General features: G+C 48.0%; 4 protein-coding genes across 6 annotated transcripts; 2 read left to right on the forward strand and 2 right to left on the reverse strand.

Annotated features, from left to right (window-relative positions):
* Positions 1 to 219: 219 nt before the first annotated feature.
* On the reverse strand, positions 220 to 1023 carry LOC6612755. The gene has a single exon (XM_002037222.2). The coding sequence runs from the start codon at positions 853 to 855 to the stop codon at positions 325 to 327; it is 531 nt and encodes a 176-aa protein (XP_002037258.2). The 5' UTR covers positions 856 to 1023; the 3' UTR covers positions 220 to 324.
* Positions 1024 to 1132: 109 nt separating this feature from the next.
* LOC6612756 (protamine-like protein 99C) lies at positions 1133 to 2079 on the forward strand. 2 transcript variants are annotated; one of them, XM_002037223.2, is made up of 3 exons: positions 1133 to 1457; positions 1514 to 1887; positions 1947 to 2079. In XM_002037223.2, the coding sequence occupies exons 1-3, from the start codon at positions 1254 to 1256 to the stop codon at positions 1969 to 1971; spliced, it is 603 nt and encodes a 200-aa protein (XP_002037259.1). In that variant the 5' UTR covers positions 1133 to 1253; the 3' UTR covers positions 1972 to 2079. The 2 variants fall into 2 exon arrangements, with proteins under 2 accessions (XP_002037259.1, XP_032578775.1); XM_032722884.1 differs by having other exon boundaries at positions 1517 to 1887.
* Positions 2080 to 6291: 4212 nt separating this feature from the next.
* On the forward strand, positions 6292 to 19245 carry LOC6612757 (cadherin-99C). Its single transcript, XM_002037224.2, has 12 exons — positions 6292 to 6404; positions 7380 to 7535; positions 10206 to 10367; positions 11297 to 11475; positions 11553 to 11675; positions 13642 to 13818; positions 13884 to 13949; positions 14184 to 17093; positions 17159 to 17686; positions 17758 to 17876; positions 17943 to 18668; positions 18736 to 19245. The coding sequence occupies exons 3-12, from the start codon at positions 10211 to 10213 to the stop codon at positions 18869 to 18871; spliced, it is 5121 nt and encodes a 1706-aa protein (XP_002037260.2). The 5' UTR covers positions 6292 to 6404; positions 7380 to 7535; positions 10206 to 10210; the 3' UTR covers positions 18872 to 19245.
* Positions 19246 to 19322: 77 nt separating this feature from the next.
* LOC6612759 (KAT8 regulatory NSL complex subunit 2) lies at positions 19323 to 22030 on the reverse strand. Of its 2 annotated transcripts, none has more exons than XM_032720702.1 (5): positions 21428 to 22025; positions 21182 to 21374; positions 20952 to 21115; positions 20494 to 20894; positions 19323 to 19587 (listed from the first exon to the last, which is right to left on the reverse strand). In XM_032720702.1, exons 1-5 carry the CDS (start codon positions 21936 to 21938, stop codon positions 19402 to 19404), a joined length of 1455 nt encoding a protein of 484 aa, XP_032576593.1. In that variant the 5' UTR covers positions 21939 to 22025; the 3' UTR covers positions 19323 to 19401. The 2 variants fall into 2 exon arrangements, with proteins under 2 accessions (XP_032576593.1, XP_032576594.1); XM_032720703.1 differs by lacking the exon at positions 19323 to 19587 and adding an exon at positions 19632 to 20189 and having other exon boundaries at positions 21428 to 22030.
* Positions 22031 to 22078: the final 48 nt, after the last annotated feature.

The raw sequence follows: 22078 nt of genomic DNA on the forward strand, positions 1-22078 counted from the left end.
CAGCTTGTGTTATCATCATCGAATTCCAATTATATTATTTAAAATCAAGTGTTGAACTATTCGAAAGCTTTTTCTTATATGGATTCATCGATTAATTGGGCGCCAACCAAACTGGTGTGCTGTGGTTATCGAAAACAATAGTATTAGGCAACGTTTTTTAAAGTGATGTGTAATATCCAACCGGTTAAAGTGCAGTAACCGCTAAAAAGAATTAACGACTTTTTGAATTTGAACAGATGTGATCAAAAAGTATAATTGAAATATTCATTTTAATTACACGAACAATTTACGTTCTAAAATACTGATACGCGAATGAATGAACAGTTATATATTCTTTCTACGTTTTTGCCGGCGCTTGCTGACCATGTGTCTGAGGACTTCCTTGTTCAGATGCACCGTAACCTGTGGCTTTCCATAGATCAAGTCCTCACTTATAATCGCCCTCATCATAATGTACAGGAAGATGCTGGCCACAGCCGTGGTGGGAACCAAAAGGATCCAGTACTCCAGCGCCTGGTAAGTGTCACCGTCCATTCCCCAGAATAAAAGTAGCAACCTGGTCAGCTGGTGGGTCATGCTCTCCAAGCCGCACCACACCACGGATGTGGAGAGCTCGACGATGAACAGGGATCCGACCGTCTCCACAAGGAACTGAATGATGTACGGCAAGTGTGGGTAACCATTCGGATACATCTTCACATCGGTGGCCAGCAGCAGGAGGGCGAACGTGAAGATCCAAGCGCCCACATTCGGAGCAGGTGAACAGATATCTCTAGGTGGCCAAGGGCTTATCGATATCCGGAAGACGAGGTGAATCAGAGCGGCAGTGCTAACCGCTTCATAAGAAGCCATCATCAAAATTCTTTTTCAAAAAAACAATTTTACAAACACTGATCTTGCTGTAAACGAGTTAAATACACACGATTGCTTGACACCATGCTGTAGAGTAACTCTAGCCCGTCATTTAAACCTTCAATGTGAACTTGATTTGCTCACGACTTCTTAGGCTTTAAGAGTACCTGCAGCCCGTCATTTACTTCTCCAAAATGAACTTGATTTGCTCACGACTTCTTAGGCCTTGTACTAACATATACAACTTATAATTTGTAGTTACAAATTATTCAAAACTAAAACTGAGAGTTTCTAGTCAGGCTTTCGAACACAGTTTCAGTCAAAATTCGGTTTCGAGTGCAAACAGTAACTGGAGCATTCGGGGAAATTGGGAAATTCAAAGTCTGCACAAAATTAAAAGAATGGGGCAAAAAAGACATCGAACATATTGTCCCCCCACTTACAAGCGCCAGAAAGTGGCGCGCATCACCAACAATGGCTACCTCAACTTTATGACCGAGTACAAGAAGCGCTTTTACGGACTCTCTCCACAGGACATGGTGCATTATGCGGCTAAGCAGTGGACCCAGCTGTCTTCGGCTGAGAAGGAAGCTTTCAAGAGCAAGGTAAATCGGATATACATATAGCCCATAAGGACTTATCCAAAACGTATATTTAAAAGAAGCCGCCGACGGTCGTTTTCAAGGGCCCAGCACAGAAAGTGGCCTGTGATTTGAAAAGCGATGCCGCCGGAGGACAGCAAAGGTCTTGCCAAAGACAGTCTCCATACGCTCGGAGCAGGGAATCAGAGAGGAGATTGTCCAGATCGAAGACCTCGTGCAAATCCGCAAAGAATCAACAGCGAGGGAAGCCAAGGCCTCCGCAAACCATGCGCAGCCTCAATCACATGGGCTCGGCAGTGGCCTATATCCACTTCCTGCGCAAGTTCCAAAGGAAGCATACCGAGATGGCCACCACCGATCTGCTGAAGACGGCGACTCGATTGTGGTGCCGGCTGCCCGAAAGCCATCGCCATGCGTTTGAGAGGCCACTTTGGTGAGCTCCCCCATGGGTATATATAGAGCGTTTTCCGAGTAACGTCTTTTCTGTTTCAGGGTTGTTACCATAGGAAAATCCTAGGCTAGCAGTAGTAAGCAGTATGATTTGATACATTTTGTATAGTTCTCAAGACAAGAAGTCACTTTCACTTTTCTAGATTAAATTAAATCCCATGTTAGAGCAATCCAACTCCCTTGTTTTATTCGAAAGCCCATCCCGTCCAGTTGGGTCGTGCGGAAAGCGTTAGTAGTATTGGATGTAGTAATAATTGGCCGGTAAACTAGCAGCAGCCTTAATCCACATCGATAAGCATTGGCGATCGTGTGGAGAAGTGTGAAAATGGCCTGTGATATGCTGCTGCGGGCACAAATCCCCTGGAGCGACTAGAAAGCCGGCGTGGCATTTGGTCAGCTGCTAAACTACGCAGAACATACGTACGTGTAAGTTTTCTAAACACGCAAAGGCAATTAAAATTTTTAAGCGACATACGAACCCCCACGAATTGCACGCAGTTAACAGGGAGCTGGACATCCCACAAAAAGATTGACTGCAGCAGCCAAGTGCGGGAAAACAGGAAAGGTGCCTCCTCCGCCGGGGCCACCGAAACGTGGCTACACTTGAATCGATCTGAATGGAGTTATTCAATCAATAACATTCTAATTTAGCTATAAGATTGCTCTTCTCTTACCACACCACAAATATTTGGAGCACACACTCTTCAATAGCTCGGAAATACATGAGTGGAGAGGTCCCGCGAACACCCTTTTCCATTACAACACCTCGTTGCCAAAGCAATCAGCCAGGCCATGTACCCTTTTGGCCATTGCAGCCGGCTTGTACAACATATCGTATGCTTAATGCATAACTAATGAACCAGCAGCTCCTACGTTTCCAGCACGACGCTCGACTCCAAGTCGCTGGTGGCTGCTGGCTGGCTCTTTTGTGCACTGGTGCATTGGTGCAATTGTGGCGAGGCTGTCACTAGGACATGCCACAATTGTTGGCCTTTAATACCAATGGTCCAATGCTGCACACTCCAACCAGCCAATCAGTTAGCCAGCTAGCCAGCCAGTGCAATCGAATGTACAAGTATCTGTTCGTTTTTGGCCGCAGAAATGCTTCGTGGTCCGCAAAGTGCCGCTGACGCCATCGAATTAGATTACAGAAACCGCTTTTGTACGAAAACTTTGGCTAATTAGATCTGGGGGTTCACTGAACTATGTATGTGTACATATTGCAAGGGCTGGATATTACTTCAAATTGTATTTTATGCCCTATAAGCGGGCGTTTGAGCGCACTCATTTGCATGGCAGCTGGACGGGATCGGGATGGGGATCGGGATGGGGATCGGGATGGGATCGGAGTTGGGCTGGGTTGGCTCGGAATGGAGTGGATTGCTGGAGCCTGGGAAGTGGAAGTGGCGGCGTAATTCGTTCTATACTCTACTCGCTTTGTCCCGGAGTGAGCATGCGATGGTACTCATAATCTGCATTCGGAATCTAATTCAATTAAGCAATGTTAATGGCCTGGCTGCGGGACGGGTACAGCTGCGGAAAACCATTAGTTACATACCTTTACCTTTAACATATAAATGGGTGGTGGTACAAAAATCACTGGTCCCGGGTTCAAGTCCCACTGCTTATACGAAACTTACAAATTGAACTAGCTAGTTAATGGTATTTACGGTAATGGTAATATTGTATCTTAGCGATACAATTTGTCCTTCTGTACATATAAATTCTATGCTAGCTATCAATAAATTATCCATCATAAGTCATATTTTCTTTCCCTGCAAATGCTTACTTAGGTGGGAAGCCACATAACGTGAGCATCCAGGAGATGTGCTGCCCGTTCTCGCCGAGACCGGATTGAATTTCCACCCTATAGATCCATAGATCCGCCATCCGCTCCGAACTTTTCTGCTGACCGCAACTGTGCACACACACTCGCCCTGCCATCTGTGTATAAATGTTTATACACACACATATATGTATATATATGTTCTGGCCTGGCCGAAACTGATCTGGGCAAAGTGATTGTTCGGTCGGTAAGGCAGCTAGGCATCTTTTGGTTATTTGGTGCGCATTGGTCCCAAATCGAATTGCAGCTCGGAACCGCTGGCCAGGAATAGGAATGTGGCATGCAGTGTGCAGAGTGGAGTACTGGCGGAGCAATTAAGCGGAGCAGGAATGATTTCGCCGGCCATGGAAGACAAAACGAGAGCATGTGAGGGGCAGAACAATGCAGTTGGGACTGGGACTTGGCTTTCATAAATGAAATTGGCGGCAATAAAAGAAATTAAAAATTATAATTGCAATAATACTGAGCTGCTTACGGGCAGAAGTGGAGCTCTGCCAAGTGAAGTAATTTGAAACCAGGCGGGTTATTATTTGCCTTTATTAGTTCATTCGCTTTTTGCGCTGATAACGTAATATTTTTTAATGCCAGCAGGTTGCATGTTTTTTACTCGTTCAATGACTTGTTGCGCTTTTCCACTTAACTTTTCTTCAAAAAAGTTAAGCCAGGAGCCTATAAAATCTAGTCGGGAACTGTTAGCAATACGGCTGAAATAAAGCATTTTCGAAACGATATTTGCTATGCACACATATTATTTTGCATATGCTGCACCTGTCGTTTGTGCAATCGAAAATTCTCAGGAAGGCGAACTGATTTTAAACTGGCTCAGCCAGCAATTCGAGCTTTTGCGCATGCTCAATGCGAAACCTTACAGTGTTGGCTGACACATTTCGCTGGATACCTTCATATCCGGTACTCATGGAGCATATCAGCATATGGCTGGCTACTACCAAAACCATTTTGCAGAATCACAAGCAAATCCGTCTTGGCAGCGTGTAACTTTGGGTCACTGAACTACACTTTTGTTAAATGTCAGCGTAAATGGGCAAAATGAAATACACCTTACAAGCTCCTAACCAACTTGTTCATAATCGCAAAACTTCCTGTTAGAGCAGCGAATTGAAACAGTTGGCACTTTGTTTTTCGAACTTGACATATGTAAGCCGATCGGCAAACGACTCAAATTATTGCGAAAATGGGACATTCGAATCGTAAAAGTGATGACGAAGCCGGAAGAGCACAGACATTATGGTAATCCAAGAACCCCCAATAAATTTAGCAAGAAACTGCCTCTTTATTATAACGAAAGAAGCTAAGCCTTAATTAAAACCCAGGCCAGTGGGATGAGGATTTGGCCAAAAGAGGAGCTAAGACCCATCTGGCTTGTTAGCAAACAGTAAAACGAGCTAATGACGTACATCTGATGAAAACCCTTGCACTTTCTCCTCCACCGAGTTGTGATGAAGATGGCAGCCTCCCATGCGTTTAGCACCATGAAGATACTCTGCTAATGGCCAGTTAGCACATGGCTTAATCTTACCTAGCAGTTTGTGTGCCATATGGATATGAGTTTGCTATAATTAGATGCTTTGACATTTCGAGGAACCAGATCTGCGCAAATTATCATATTTGGCTGATTCCATCGATCTGAGCCGCTTTCAATGCCAATTTAACGATATTGGCTCAATTGTTCTGGCAGCATCCGGCTGGAAATGGATATGGAAATGGAAATGGTGGTATTCGATGGTGGTGTTCGATGGAAACACCTACCCATGATGGCAATGCCAATTTCGCGGATTGCCAGCCAGCCGGGTGCAACTGTCTCATTGTCCCAGCACAATGGCAACGGAATATGCATATGCGACGACTCCCTGGCCGCCTGACAGGTACAAAAATGCTGTCTGCCCCTTTGGTGAACTTCATTCATGCCCCGGATCGCAGCTCGGATTGCATTGCATTGCAGTGGATTGCAGTGGATTGCAGTGGAGTGTGGAGTGAGCGGCCAAAATCGCGGCAACATCGACTAAAACATTTTAATAAAAACTTACACAGCAACGGCCGCGGTGCAGCTGAAACAGAAAAGCAAACACAAAGCGAGCAACAAGCCGAGCCGAAGCCCCAAAACTGGTTCCTGGCTGGCTGGCTAAGTCTAAGCCCGATCCACGGCTCCAACTCCTATGGAAATGCAACATGGTGGTCTCTTACATATTTACCTTTGACTTAACAGACGCTGTTAGCGCTCCAGATTCTCTGTCCGCGCAGCGCAAACATATACATATGAACATATCTGTGTATGTACATGCACCTGCAGATCGTGGATCGCAGTACCTGTGCTCCACAACCAAAGCCTTTCGCGTGTGTGTGTGTGGGTATGGTGTGGTATCCATCAGCTGGCAAACGAGTAACCCCCGAAAAACCAGTTTTACCGCAAAGCGAGCGAATGCCTGCTCGATTCCAATACGTTCCACCTGGGATCGGGTAGCGCCCACTTGTTGCTGCTGCGCGAGACAGGTAAAGCGAAACAGTACCGATCCGACCGCCGAGCCGACACCACGTACCACGTACTTTCGCGCAGTGCAGCACGACGAGTATGAGCTTGTGCCCCAACGCAGCGCTATTGCTATAAGGTGGCTGGCGCGATACCGGTTTTCGAGCTGGTATGAATATGCCCAAGAGCTAATTTTTAAAGAGTTATCTCTCGAGAAAATGTGTAAAGTTCAGAATGGTCCGTTTGTGGCGACGTGTGATGTGTGGATGTGTGATGTGTGTGGTGGATCCAAGGCAACCTGAAGCTGCAGCCATGGAAGCCTGAAAAGGGCATACCACGCACACATCTCGAAATAGCACCCCGTTTAAATAACAAAGAAGCCCCGAGTGGCAAACAAAGCCTTCACGCCATCGTTAAATCTAAAATCGTACCTTTGTACACAAATTTAATCCCGAGAGCAAGACTTTCTCTTGCCAATTTTTCAGTTTTTTTTTGTTTACCCAACACAACTCACCGTGGAGTGAAAACGGAAAACAGAGAACAAAAAACAAACGAAACCATCATCGTTTTGGCGAATATCAAAGGATAGAACACTAATGTGGAATGTGAACGTGATCGCCGTATTAAGCAAATCGCATTTATCGACCGGGATTTCTGCGGCATTTGCCAAGAACCAAAAAACAAGCAATAAAACAGCCAAAAAAAAAACAGAAAAAAACGTTTTCTGTCAGATCGGCAAATGAGGTCACGTATGTCGAGATTTGTGTAAGAAACTTACACAGTCGTGTTCACTGTACAGGCATACGTAGATAGTCATCGACTTGCCATGCTACTTTTACTACATGCTACCAAACTCCCACGCGCCGCTTTGTTGGCCAGCTTTTCGCGAAACATTATGGCTTATAATTAATCCAAGAGGGCAACCTCCAAACAGTAATTAAAATTCACTCCAGTGCGGCAAAACCGAACCGAAATCACTTCAAAACTCACTTCCAAACCGGTGATCCCGGTGATCATCAACTTCGAAATCATCAACTTCGATTCAATATGAGTTTTATGACTGAGAAATGCATAAAATAAGTATTACAACATCTCCAAATTTGTGCCGCGAGTGTTTTTAATCGAGTTTAACCCTGTTTTTTAGTGCGCAGATACAACATCTATTGAATAATATAGTAAATCGAAATGTAATTGAGGACCAAAAATCACCTTTGTTAACGGCGTGTGACTCCATTTTTCACGTTGGATACTCAGCTGAAATACTTTGAGCTGCTTAAATATTTAATCTTCAGACCAAACGGTAAGTGCGGAGTGTTATTAGTATTATTATTAAATTATTCAGCATCCAAAGGCGGGTAGAAGCAAAAAGATGAAATAATGTTCTTGTCTCCGGGCGGCGGAGATTAATCTTCATTTGGCTAAATGGCCAGAAGCCATTTATAAAGCAGAAAACATAATCACCTAACCGTTTTTCCTTCAGCGGAAAGTCAGGTCGATTAATTTTATTGTCACCCAAGAATCTGCAGTTCAATGTCTTTGGCCAGCATCTAAATTCAGAGATTTGTTTTTAATTATTCTAAATTCAACTTACTTTGGCCAATTAAGATTGTTTATGTTACTCAGCAGTTGCTTAAGTTTCGCTATAGGTGTTCTCGAAAAAGTCGAATCATTAAAATTAATCATCAGGCAAAATGATTCCCAGCAAATTGGCTCTAAGATACTTGTCGAGTTCATTAGAACGATTAGAATGTTAAAGCACTTTGAGTCATTAAACTCGACAAATGGCCATTTTGAAGACGAGCATATATTTAGTCCCACAGGAGTCATAAATATACAGACAGCCAAAATGAATGGCACAGATTGAGATACTTCATATGCTGATAGAATTCAATATATATTATGAAACATCTCACGGATCCGTGAGGAGAAATACTTTGTATGGCCAAGAGCGCGTCCTCTGTCCAATAAAATTAAAATACAATAAAACACTCAGCGAATTAGCATAACAATCGCAGTTGGAGCTGACAGAACGATGGTGTATACATGCATATATGTATCCAGGGGATCCAGGTGATCCAAGTGATCCGAGTGATCCAGGGGAGCCGAGTGACCAGGTGGACCAGGGTATGCCGCCATTCGGTGCCCAAATGCTGGCGTTCCTTTCTTGTTTATTTAAGATTTGTGTGGCAACCATCGTTCGCATTCCAGCAGATTTGAGATTTAAGTTCGCTACGTATTGTACCACATTCAAAACTAGAAAATGTTGGCAAAAACAGCATCAATAAGCAACAGGTTTGCCGCATATCGAATCTGCACCCAGCACACAACACACACAACACACAGTACACACAGCACAGGCATTCAAAGCGATACCTCGGCTTTCGTTTATTTTGCAAACCAGTTTGGCACATTCGGCTTTTTCTATAAGTTTCCGGTTGAACATAATCAGCAACTGACTTTCTGTGGTGGCCACCGCCGAGCTCCTCCTCTGGCTCCGCCTGCTCCTCCTGCGATCTCCTCCAGCTTCGCGCCTTTGTTTATGCGGGGGAAATGGAAAATGGCATTTTGTGTACCGTCCAGTGAAAGCGGAGGACTAGCAGCGCTTTTCGCGATTTTCCCGATTTTCTCGATTTCCTCGCAAATGGAAGCAGGAACGGCACGATGGAGCATTTAAGCCCCCATATCAATACCATGTGATATCTCGCACTTAAGTTACGCAATGGGCGATCGGGGCTTTTATGATTTCGGAGATAATTTCAGCAGCAGTTGCGTTTGCAGACAAGTTTGATTCCACTCGAGATTGCAGCACACTTTGGCGAAATTAAATAAATCGTTGGGAAATCATGGGTATTTTGATTGGTTTATTTGGCTAATTGCGTAAATCGAATTGCAATTTGCCATCGAAGACAATAGTTGTCAGTGGCTAAGGATACGAGATCCATCAGCTTGGATTGTAATTGTGAATAGCCAATAGCTCTAATTATAATTCGCTTTGTTCATTAGAGCGCGCACTTTATTCCCCTGATTTTATGAGTTTCGGTTAACTAGCCCAACGGAACCCGACTTCTTTGGACACTGCTATCTACATCCAATGGAAGCGACCGAGGAGGGAGCGCGAAAACCAGAAGATTAGCTCCGATCCGTTTCATTAAACAAACGATCCGAGTAACGGATACGATGCAAGTGGCTCCTGGTGCCAACGTGTCTTCAATGGAGATCGCAGATGGAGGAGAAAGCCAGAAAGTCAGAAAGCCAGCGGATGTACAGAAACCTAGGGATAGAAGCCGCAGCATGGGATGGCCAACTCCTAGCTCCCAAGCTCTGGGTTCTAACTGTTTGCCAGCCGCAGCCGCAAAAGTTGATCGGCCAGTTGGCGAGCTGGCCATTTAGGCGCTCGATGAGATGAGGTGGGCAAAATGGGCAAAATAAGTGAAATGGGAGAAAGATGGTAGAAATGGGAAGAATGGTAAAAATGGCCAGAATGTGCACCTGATCGCTAGGTACTCCGCGGGCTGGCTTGCCACTTTATTAGCCAATTTATGATGCCACCGTTATGAACTTCTCTCTGTCAATATTGCCCCAGCCAAGTGGCAAGATCGGCTCGAACGGAACTGCGAAGCTGTTTTCAATTTGGCCAGCACTTTCGACACCAAGTTGGTATTGATTGGAGCTGCGGATCGGGGCATCTTGGATTTCCACAAGTCCATATATACACAACGTGCGCTGACAACGCCAAGTTGGCTAAATTGTTTATTGCATATTGATATCACACCATTTAAGGCAAGAGCAGCCGTCTTTGCATACAAAGCAAACAAACATAGTCTGCAGCTCCACTCGGCTATCCGGATTCGCTGTGTGGGCTCCGCTGGCGTAGGCCAAGCAGTACTACATATTTAAATGGGGATCTTGGGGAGATAGATAGATGTATGCATGGAGTACAAGAAACGTATTTGTTTACTCTTATTTTCAGATAACATGGCCGCGAGGAACTCACTCACTCCCCAGCAGGGACTGGGCTTCTTTGGGCTGCTAATCCTGCTCTGCTCTGCGGTTTTGGGCAAGTCGCAGATGTGCGAAGTGGAGACGGGGCAGACGAACATCATCCTGGACATCGAGGAGAGCCGGGAGTCTTGTAAGTACACCACCCTCCTTCGGCACTGGATTATATGAAAGTACAATAAACACGGCCGTGTTATCGACTAGCCAGCCCATTTAAGTCGCTTAACATGGCCTTAAACTGGAAATATGAGTTTCAAGACAACTGCGGCGTCAAATCTATTACGTGGATGCTAAAACATGAATGGCCATATGCTTCTCAGCCGAAATGCTCTGCGGCCAACCTCGACTTCAAGATCATAGACTAAAAGCACGAAAGGTGCAACACCGTAATTATAATTTTAGACGTGTTCAAGCGCATAGGCAGCCCATCACATCCACATCGCATCAAAGAACGAAAAGAAAAGCACGTCAGAGCAGGGAAACTAAGTGTACTTCGTGGATACATTGTACAATTTACATGCCTCTGAGGTGCACCGCTGAAAACCTTAATTGGTTTTTAGCCTCATTAAGCTTGCAGCTAGAAAGAATGTGGGGTCAAGAATAGCCATCAAATATTGCTCATACGACGTGTTGTACATGCGGTTAGTGTAGGGAAGCGATGTATCTGCAATTTGAATAAATCCAGCACATGCAACTATTAGATATAATTGTGTACAGTAGGTTTAGTTCGTTATGCAACTTCAGATCTCACTAGAGGCGCCAAATAACCAGAGCACGCGAATGGTAAAGACTTTCTCGTGCATCTATGATGCATCTACGACGTGTGCCCACATATGCACATATATGTATGTGCACTTGTATATATGTGCACACACTGAGATACATCGCAAGTGATCGCTGCAACTTGACCCCAAATGCAAAGAGAAAGGCTGCTGTCTGCAGTTTTCTCGGTTTGCGCGTTTTCCCGCCGCTCCGTTTGCCGGTTTGGCGATACTTGTACCAATAACCCAGCTCGGTCCATTAGATCCAGGCTATTACTTTATTATTTATGCGCTTTCGCAGTCATCGGACAGCCCACCACGCCGCCTGAGCTGCCGATCTTCGGCGATCCGGATACGGAGATCGCTCTCAACCTGGTCTTCCCCAAGGGCCAGCCCATCTTCCAGCTGAACGGCAAGAAGCTGCAGCTGCTGCAGCCCCTGGATCGCGACGAGGAGAACCTCAGCCACATCGTCTTCCAGGTGTGTACACCACTCTCCGGAAGCACTTTCCACTACAAGCTAACATCGACGATCCGCGTCTGCCCGCCTCGTTTCAGGTCTCCTGCACCACCAGGTCCACGGGCAAGAAGCGCACCATTCCCATCATTGTTCGGGTGTCGGACATAAACGACAATGCGCCGCGCTTCATGAACACCCCCTACGAGGTCACCGTTCCCGAGGTGAGTAAGTGCTGCTGCTGGAGTCCACGACCGGCAAGTGGACATTTTGCAGCGTGCGCACGATCAGCTTTTCGTCGCCCCAAAGTTGCCCGCATTTCTCCTGGCCGTGGTGCCGCTGGCTCCTCCAAACCGGGTGCCAAACGGACTATCACGCTGGAAATAGACACAAGTACACTGCGGGAAATTGGGTTCCATCCACCCAGATTAGATTCAAGCTTAGATGACAGATTGTTGTACTTGCTCTCTATTAGCTCCCAGCATCTTAAAGTGACATATATCGCTATGTGGCTTTTGGTAGCTACATATGCTGTGTGATTTTTTCCAGTGCACTAGTCAGGTGAATGTGCATAGTCTTCTCGACGCGACAGCAGCAACTACATACTGAACACTAATGAAGTGGTAGTGAACATGTTTTCAGCGCTTCGGCAACACAATAGCATGTCGGATGCCCAGTACCCAGGCATCCTGGCATCCAAGTCTCCCCACTCTGCCCCAGCATCAGAATCCGCCGAGGGGATCATGAGATCGGTGCAAGAGTTGCAATAGAATCGCCTGCCGGCTCTTAATCACGTATTTAGACTAATAACGTTCAATTACAGAACTGTTGACATATTAGAAAGCAGCAGAGCTGGCAAAAAGCTGAAGACAAAGCGGAAACGTGCTATATAGAGAACCGTACATAGGAACCCCTGCGAGATCATTACTGTGCACAGAGTAATGTCTACCATGTATTCTTGTACAATGGGAGAAATAATAATATAATAATTAGCCACACACCCATTAAGACATAAAAAGTGCGGAATATTAATTAGTTAAGTCGTTTGTGGATGGAAATTATAACTTTCCTATCATTTTGACCAGCAGACCATTTTGAAACGCAATCGAAAGCCATAAGATATGTACTACTATATATATCTTTTATGACCTGCAACCTTGAAGGAACCCCTTTGGATGGTAAATAAAATTACAAGCCAATACAATGCAACACAGCTGAATATAAATCGTTCATTGGAATTCGCAATCAGAACCCTCGCCCATTCGAAATTTATTTAACAATGCGAGGAGCCTTCGAGTTCAGGAAGCCTGGTGCGGAATAAACAAAAGCGAAGCCATCCTGCACTACATTCTACGGAACGGTCCGCCTTTATAGGGTCCCTGTATAAGGCGATCTGCCAGTCAAACTGGAATATAATTGGTATGCACTTGCCGGCCTGGGCGAACACTCCCGAGGGACTGCGTCCGCTGTCCAGCCGGCGAGGACAAGACAACAGCATCGCATTTCCCCGCCGCTCTGTCAAATAATTACAAGAGCCGAGATAAATTATACCTCCAGAGATCGGGCGAAACAGTATGGTATCTGCAGCATCAATAGCCACAGACATAGTCATGGGAATTTGCGGGGCTCTGGGCTATGCCGAAAATAAAAAATTATGAAAAGCGAAAAAGATGAGCTAAGCGTGCATGCCATTTAGCGGAAAAACCCGAAAACAAATCGCAAAGTTCAGCAGATGAACAATGTCTGCCAATTCTGGGTACTAAGTCGTAAGGTGGAGTGGGGAAACCGCAAACTCCGCAGCTCCATCTCCATGCAAGTGGCAAACTTGCTCCTTAACTTCGGCTGAGAAGCAGCCACCGTTAGTTACATAACAGCCCACCGGCCTTTGTGGAGAGCAGATGCACTGCAGCCACTTGACTCCAAAAACAATGCTAGTGCGAGTGAAATAATGACCCGCAAGTTTCCGTTGGCTCCCAGTTGGGTTCCATGGGAAGCGTTAGGAACGCTCCACTACATCACGCTGAACTAGAAACCACACACTTATTACTTATTAATGGGGCCAGGAAACACTTTCGGTTCTTGGGCGCGGAGGAAACCTCTCCGAAATACCACCCGCTGCTTGCCACGTCGAATTAACTGGCATTCCAATGAGCCTGGCTTATGAGTATAACACTTCTTTGCCTTCCACAGAGCACTCCGGTGGGAACCACTATTTTCCGTAACATCCAGGCCCTGGACAAGGACGCTGGAGTCAATGGACTGGTCGAGTACTTCATAGCCGAGGGCAGTCCCAACTCCACCAACGTGGAGAAGTACAGTGCGGACGGGTACGGCACCTTCGCCATATCGTTTCCACACCAGGGTCAAGTGAGTCCCCGAACCTAATCCTCACATATCTGGGTTAGATACAGTCCAGCTTCTCCTTTCCTCAGGTTACGGTGGCCAAGACTCTGGACTTTGAGAAGATCCAAACGTACTACCTTACCATTGTGGCCTCGGTGAGTGCAGCCCTAATAGTTTAACAAAGGGTTAATTAAGCCGTCTGCTTGGGCATTACCACAATTAAAGTTTGCGAAGAAAAGGCCGCAATTAAGTGCTTACTTTTACCGTCGGCATTTCATGTGGATTCAGTACCTTTCACTCGGAAACTGGAGTCGCAATAGAAGGGGAACGACCATATATACACATATGTTTGCTCCCCATTTGTAATGAATTATATGATTTCTTTGCAGGATCGAGCACGGAATACGGCGGACCGTCTTTCCTCGACCACAACGTTGACCGTCAATATAGCCGACTCCAACGACCTGGATCCATCGTTCATCTATAGCGGCTGCGTTTCGCTCGACGGCGCCTGCATAAATCCGGAGTACTCCGCATCCGTGCCGGCTGGATCCCTGCTGGGTGTGCTCACGGTGCTGCCCGAGCGGATTCAGGCAGTGGATCTGGACACCATTAACTCGCCAATCCGCTACAGCTTCGCCAGCGGCATGCCCGGCAACTACGCCGATTACTTCCAGATCGATGAGAGCACCGGAGTGCTAAAGCAGACGAAAGCTGTGGACACTTCGACGGCGAAGAAGTATGACATCATAGTGAAAGCGGAGGAGATTTCGCCCGGACCGCAGCGATTCACAACGGCCAAGCTGGAAATCTTCGTGAAGCCAGTGGACGCCAATCCGCCCGTGATATCATCCTCCCAAGCGGAGGGCTACGTGGACGAGAACTCGCCCATTGGCACCAGGGTCTTGGACGCGCACGGTAACCCGATATCGTTCATGACCACCGACGCCGACCTGAGCGACAGCGATCCGAAGCCGGACTACATATACGAGCTGACGACGCCGTCATTCAACGTGACTGGCGATGGCGTCTTGGTGGTGAACGAGGAGAACCTCGATCGCGACCCTCCGGCGCCGGGTCGTTTTAAGTTTCAGGTGGTGGCCAGGGAACCGCGAACCAACGCGGCCAGTGCTCCGCTGAGTCTCACGGTCCACCTGCGGGATGTGAACGACAATGCCCCCAAGCTGGCCATGGTGGCGCCCATTTCCATAACAGCCGGAGATCAGAGCGAGAGCCGGCTGGTCACCCAGGTCACGGCTACCGACAACGACGAGGGTCCCAATGCCGTGGTGACCTACTCCATCTACCATGTGTCCAACAACGGCATCCAGAAGTTCACCATCAACGAGACGACGGGTGAGATCAGGACCCAGGGTCGCCTGCTGGCCGGGGAGCAATACAGCATCACAGTGCAGGCCACCGACATCGGAGGACTCTCCTCCCAGGCGATCGTTGAGGTGAGCGTGACCCCGGGACCGAACACGAAGCCACCGCGCTTCCAGAAGCCCATCTACGAGGTGCAGGTCAGCGAGGGAGCGGAGATCAACTCCACGGTCACAGTGGTCCACGCCGAGGATCCCGAGAACGATGCAGTGGTCTACTCCATCATATCGGGCAATGATCTGCGCCAGTTCGCCGTCGGTCAGGAGAGTGGCGTCATCATAGTGATAAGGAAGCTGGATCGCGAGAGTCTGACCCGCTACCAACTGATTCTGAAGGCGGAAGATACCGGAGGTCTGTCAAGCAGCGCCACCGTGAACATCAAGGTGACGGACATCAATGATAAAAACCCGGAGTTCGAGGCTTCCACCTTGCCGTACGTTTTCCAAGTGGAGGAGGGCAAAGCGCAGGCCTCTGTGGGAGTGGTTCACGCCACCGATGCCGACGAAGGTATCAATGCCGAGATAACCTATTCCATTCCCACCGACATACCCTTCACCATCAATGCCACGTCGGGCGAGATCCTCACCGCCAAGGAACTGGACTACGAGCAGTTGAACGAGTACAAGTTCGTGGTGACCGCCAAGGATGGAGCTCCGGATGCCCGACTGGGCACTGCCAGTGTTACGGTGATGGTGCTCGACCTTCCGGACGAGGTGCCCAAGTTCAGTGATGCCCGCATTGATGTCCACATTCCTGAGAATGAGGAGAACTTTCTGGTGGCCACTGTGCAAGCCTTCGATCCCGACTCCATGCCGGAGATCACCTACGTGCTCCGGAAGGGCAACGCAGAGCTCTTCAAGGTTTCGGAGAAGAGCGGAGAGGTGAGGACCATCAAGGGATTGGACTATGAGAGCCAGAAGCAGCACCAGCTAACCATTGGAACCATAGAGAACGATGGCAATGGACCAGGCGACACAATCCTGCTGGTGGTGGATGTGGAGGATCGCAACGATCTGCCTCCGCGGTTTATAACAGTTCCCGATCCGGTGACCGTGAACGACGACCAGGGCATAGGAACCATCATAGCCACTCTGCCCGCGATCGATGGCGATGGCACTTCGCCGGGAAATGTGGTGCGCTACGAGATCGTGGGTCGCGGCAAGGCGCCCAAGTACTTCCAAGTGGATCCGGACACCGGAGCGGTGCGCATAAGGGATGAGCTGCGCAAAGAGGAGGACACGGAGTACCAGGTGGACATACGGGCATACGACCTGGGAGAACCCCAGCTGAGCTCGGTGGCTCCACTGCGCGTCGATGTACACCATCTTTTGTCCAGCGGCAATAATGAAATCAAATTGGACAATAAGCTGGAAAGTGGAACGGGCATGAGCAGTGAAAGTATAGGCTTGGCCTTCAGCGACGACAGCTACACCACCAGTGTGCCTGAATCAATGGAAGCCAATAGCACCCTCAAGCTCATACAGATTGTGAATTCCAAGACGTCTGGCGATGGGCCCCCGGCATTCAGGTGTGAATTCGTCAGCGGCAACGAGGGGGGCATCTTCAATCTGAGCTCCGCCGATCATGGCTGTAACTTACTGCTCATCCAACCTCTGGACTTCGAGGACAAGACCTCGTACAGCCTCCAGTTGCGCCTGACATCGCATCGCTACTTCGTCAATCCCCTGAAGGACACCACCAGCGTGGAGATCATAGTCCAGGACGAGAACGACAACGCCCCGGAGTTCGAGTTCAACAGGCTGCGCGGCCAGCAAGACACCTTCTACACGGTGGTGACGGAGGAAATGGATGTTGACACAACCATTTTGCAGGTGCGAGCCACGGATCGTGATTCGGGGAAATTTGGAAATGTTCGCTACACTCTCTACGACGACGATGAAAATAAGGTTAACATGGTGAGAAATCTATACTCTACATTAGTCAATGAATTTTTTTGATAATTATCATATGATCTTTCCAGCCCACCAGCTTCTTCATGATGTCCGAAGACACTGGAGTTCTGCGAACTGCCAAGCACTTCAAGAACGAGAACGACTTTCCACTCACCTTTTTGGTGGAGGCCCGTGATAGCGATGGCCAGGAGCAGGGATCCCATCGCACGAGGGCCAGGATAGTGGTAAACAAGCTGGCGGACATCAATCGCATGGCGCTATCCTTCCCGAATGCAGCGCCCAGCGATCTCCGCAACTACTACACGGAGCTGGAGGAGCTGCTGGACAAGAAGACCGGCCTGGTCAGTGGCATTGAACGGATGAGCAGCCAGAAGTACCTGGCCAAGAACGGATCGGTGATCGAGAACCCGGCTGCTACGGACATATGGTTCTACCTCATCGATCCCAAGACGGAGCAGCTCGTCAGCCGTAAGGACAGCATTGTGGAGACCACTTTACTGGAACCGGCTGCGCGCTCGGAGCTGAACATAGCGCTGCCGCGAGCCACAGCCGAGAATATATCGTTTCCCCTGGAGAGGAAGGAGCACGTTCACAAGGTGGGCAACTAATTCTATTACTACTTTTTCTTTGGATATATGTTTACTATATATAGCTTTGGATCTTCCAGGTCAAAGCCGCCGTAGCCATCGACAACGAAGTCTTCCCCTTCACTCTGATTGCCATATCACTTGTTATACTCATCCTAGGCACGATTGGCATCATTTACATATGCATCTCTTGGTCAAAGTGAGTGGATAACATGTAACCTCTATTTACTTTTACTTAAATCTTTATATACACCTGGTCTGATAGGTACAAGAACTTCAAGCAGCGCATGCGCCAGTACTCCTCCACGAATCCGCCCCGCTACGATCCCGTGATCGTTAACCAGCAGGCCTCGAGTGCCAGCGAGACCATAGCCAACATGAAGGAGTACGAGACCCAGATGCTGGCCATGGCAGTGCCACCGGATGTGGACGATGATCTGCAGCTGGACTTTAGTGCCAAGAACCATGCCTTCTCGCTGGACAATGTAAGCTACATAACGCACAAGGAGAACACCAACGGCGGTGGCCAGTCCAGTCCCTCCCACTCGGATGCCACGACGGCCACGATTGCCACTCTGCGCCGCCATAAGAATCTCAATAACGCCAACATGAACAACAATCTGGCCATCAACAACAGGCAGAACACCTTCAACAGAACCCTGGAGATGAACACCCGCAACAACGCCAATCCGCTGGCATCTCCGCCGAACGGAGCCCTCTCGGGCACCCTGACTTTGGGCCGCATCAAGCACCAGAACAGCAACCACTACCAGAACGGCGCCTATAACATAGATCAAACTGGGCCCAACAACATGGCCCATGCCAAGAACAATGCCTACAGCACCATGGGCAGGCGGGGAAACACCTTCGGCGACGTGGGACTGCTCAATGGCAACGGGGAGCTGATGAACGCCTCACTGGGTCGGAATGGCCAGCTCAACAATCGCCTTTACGGCGGAGAGGTGCCCATCACCAACCCACTGTTTCAAAGGTATTCATAGCTTACTTGCTATTTTCCTAGTTTATAACTATAATTGGTAACACCCTCTATCCTGCAGATCCAATTCCGATCACAACCACCTGAGCAGCACCAATGAGAACGTGTCCTTCGGGAAGAGGGACTATGGTCAAATAGGTTTCTCATATCTGAACGATCTGGATAGGTCGGAGGTGGAGACAACTACGGAACTGTAGGGAATACAATAGGAATATTCTGGTTTCGATACATTTTACAGACTTGTTAATATACTTAGCTGCCAATTTGTAATTTTAATAGTGCATTTTAACAACGAGAGCGGTTGCCATCAATTTATGATCATAGCACGAGCAATCTGTAAATATCTGAGTGGAGATGCAGAATGGAGGAACTGATAACTGATATATTTAACCGTGCTTAAGATCAAATAATTACAGTCATTACTTTTAAGCGAACGCAGAGTGCATACTTCCCACACACACACTAACGAAACTGCCAGACGCAGGCGTTTTCTTTAGGAATTGTTGAAAACATGTACATGCATTAATATAAACTATGGAAAGCCAATAAATGTAAATAAATAGATTTTTAACTTAAGAGTGCCTAATTATTAGGGGTTCCTTACACCCGAATGCACCAAAAACCACAATGGCTGAGTACAAAACCAACTGACATTTTCGGGTCGGAGATTTATATCTAGGTTTCTATGATTGCAACAGTAAACATTTAATATACGAGGGCTTAAAAATTAGTTGTAGATCTGTTTGGCGTACTCTCTGGGCTTCACGTCGCCCTTGTTATCTTCGCCATGTGCAGTGGTCACGTTGAGGACTTGACTCGTAAGCAGCTTATCCGAGGGGTCCTCCTCCTTTTTTATGGTGCTAATCAAGCTGGCGGACTGGGTCTCCTCCTCCTCGGTCTCCGACTCGCATTTCTGTGAAGTAAAGGGAATGACAAGCATGAGGAGAGATACGTTGGGCTTGTGGCTGGATTTGGGTTAGTATGGTGGGTTATTACGTTTACTATGCTATTAGACTAGTTCATGAGGGCATCGAACCAGGGCATGTGTTCTATGCCCTCGAGCAAGCGCAACACTTCGTTCACATTGCTCTCCGACTCGTCGATATCAAAGTTAAGTTCGTTATTGTCTTGCACGGATGGTTCTTCTAACTCAAAGTTGTCTGCGATGAGGTTGTCTTGAGCCTGACTTTCAGCGGGACCAACTGAGTCGTTGGACCCGCCATCGGCTTCCTCCTCGAGGCCTAAGTCTACAGGATCACTCTCCACACCGTCATCTTCAATGGCTAAGCCCAGGTCACTGTCCATGTCCAGGAACATGGCGTAATCATCGTCGAGGGAGTTTGCCAGATCGTCAACTCCGTCAAGGTCAAAATCGAATATACCATTGGCAAAATCCAGGAGGTCATCCCCCTCCGGCTGCTGCTCATTCCGTGGGTCTTCTCCGACAAAGTTATCGAGACCACGGCCTGCTGCGAAAATACTTTCTACCGGCGGAGTGCTGGGAACTTCATAAAACTGGGGGATGAGAGGTCGGCAATTTATTCAGGGTCGATCACAAAAGGCTTGCTTAGACAGTACTAGCACTTATATACATGTGTTTCGTGTTGTTTCTCTAGATATACTTAGCTTTACTACAAATCAAGCCTAAATACTAGTTACGCAGTATTGTTTGTTCAAACTGTCTTACAGTTGGATTACTGCAGTTTCAGCAGTCATGTGCAACACAACTTATGGCAATGGGTGAGTGGACAGTTGGAATATTTAAGCAGTTACGTGTGGTGGTTATGGCGTGGGTTGGGTTAGTGTTTGATCAACGCACCTTTTGTATATACTGGCGCTTAGCCGGCGCCACGGTCAGGTGCAGTACGCAAGTGGAGTCTTCGAGAATGCTGGCCACCGGCTCCTGGCAGACCACCCCACTCCGCTCCACGCCGCAGGCCCGGAACAGCACCTGGCGCTTATCCTCCAGGATGTGCTTGCGGCAGTGCTTGCAGCAGGGCAGCGTTCGCTCCCCACACTTGACACCGCCTTCGGTGAAGACGCACTTCGGGTTGCTCGACGACTTGGCTGCGTACATGGCGTCGCGAGCTCGCTTCTCCTTCAGTTTCTTGTAGAGCACCGCCTCGACGCCCTGGCGTCGATGATAGCTATTCAGCGCCTTCAGCTGCTCGTACAGCTTTCGCTCGTGTGGCGTGTCCTTTAGCTGATCGTGAATGCTGCCTGAAAGTGAGGCATAAGACACATTATATTGCATGCCTAAGGGCAAGTGAAACTTACAATATAGCTCCCGCTCGCGTCGTATATCGTGCAAATACTTGCGACGTCGCTGCTTCAGCACGTTCTGCAGATATGAAATCTGCTCGCGGTAAAGACCCTGAAGCTTGATCAGCTTCGTTTCGGCAATCTTTACTGCCTCTGCGCGCGTAAAGACGCCAGCGTGTCTGCAAGAGAGAAGAAACATATAATATTTCCTTAAATAATACTGCTACGCATGGATCAAATCTTACTTCAGAGGATCATCATCCTCCGAATCGATGCTCTCATAGTCAGATTCGTAAAACTCAATGTCCTGGGCGGTGTTCCTGAGACAGGGCGGATCTGCATCGTTGCTGGAACTATCAGAAGCGTAATCCAAAATGCGACGTCGCTTGCGAGAGCTCTCCACAACATGTCCTATGGAATTGCGGTGATCCTGGGTGACTAAAAGTCAGGAAAATTAGATTTCAACTTGGTTTATAATCAGCAAGACATACCAAATGGCGTCACGTGGGGTGAGACCACATCGATTTCATCCTCATCGCGTTCGATCTTGGTCACCTCTGGCTTTATGTCCTCCACATTAATGTGCGATGAGAGGCTGTGCAGCAGGGTCTCGTTGGTCTCCACCCGGCTGCGAATGCGGCCCACATTCATGTGCGTCTTTTGCAGCTGCGTCTGACGGTTGTGCTCGAAGCAGAGGGTCGTCAGGATCAGCTCCTTCTTGTTGTCATACTTGGCCACCGCGTTGATGCATTTCCTGCCGTTCGAGTAGACGTGCGAGCACTGGCGGAAGTTGGAGCGCGGGTCGCGCAGGATATGCCGGATGCAGTACTCGTAGCCCTCGATACGCATCAGGCTGCACTCGTAGGTGGGATTGGCGCAGTACTTAATCTTGGCCAGCTCGCTGTGGATCTGCTCCCGCAGCTGGTGCTCCTTGTCCGGGGTGCAGGGTGTGCCGGTGAAGCGGGCACACTGCCGCAATTGGTTTGGCGAAAAGCTGGACATTTCCTTTCAAGATTTCTTCCGGATTTTAGGAATTTTCCTCTGATTTTTCCGACGAAGCGAAATGAAATAAAATGCTGTGGAAACAGTGTGACCACCGCAAAGTAGAGCAGAAATACTCCACAAGTTGCCACTCTGCCAAC

This window comes from Drosophila sechellia, chromosome 3R (genome assembly GCF_004382195.2).
Source record: "Drosophila sechellia strain sech25 chromosome 3R, ASM438219v1, whole genome shotgun sequence".
In the NCBI taxonomy this organism is placed as follows: Eukaryota; Metazoa; Arthropoda; class Insecta; order Diptera; family Drosophilidae; genus Drosophila; species Drosophila sechellia.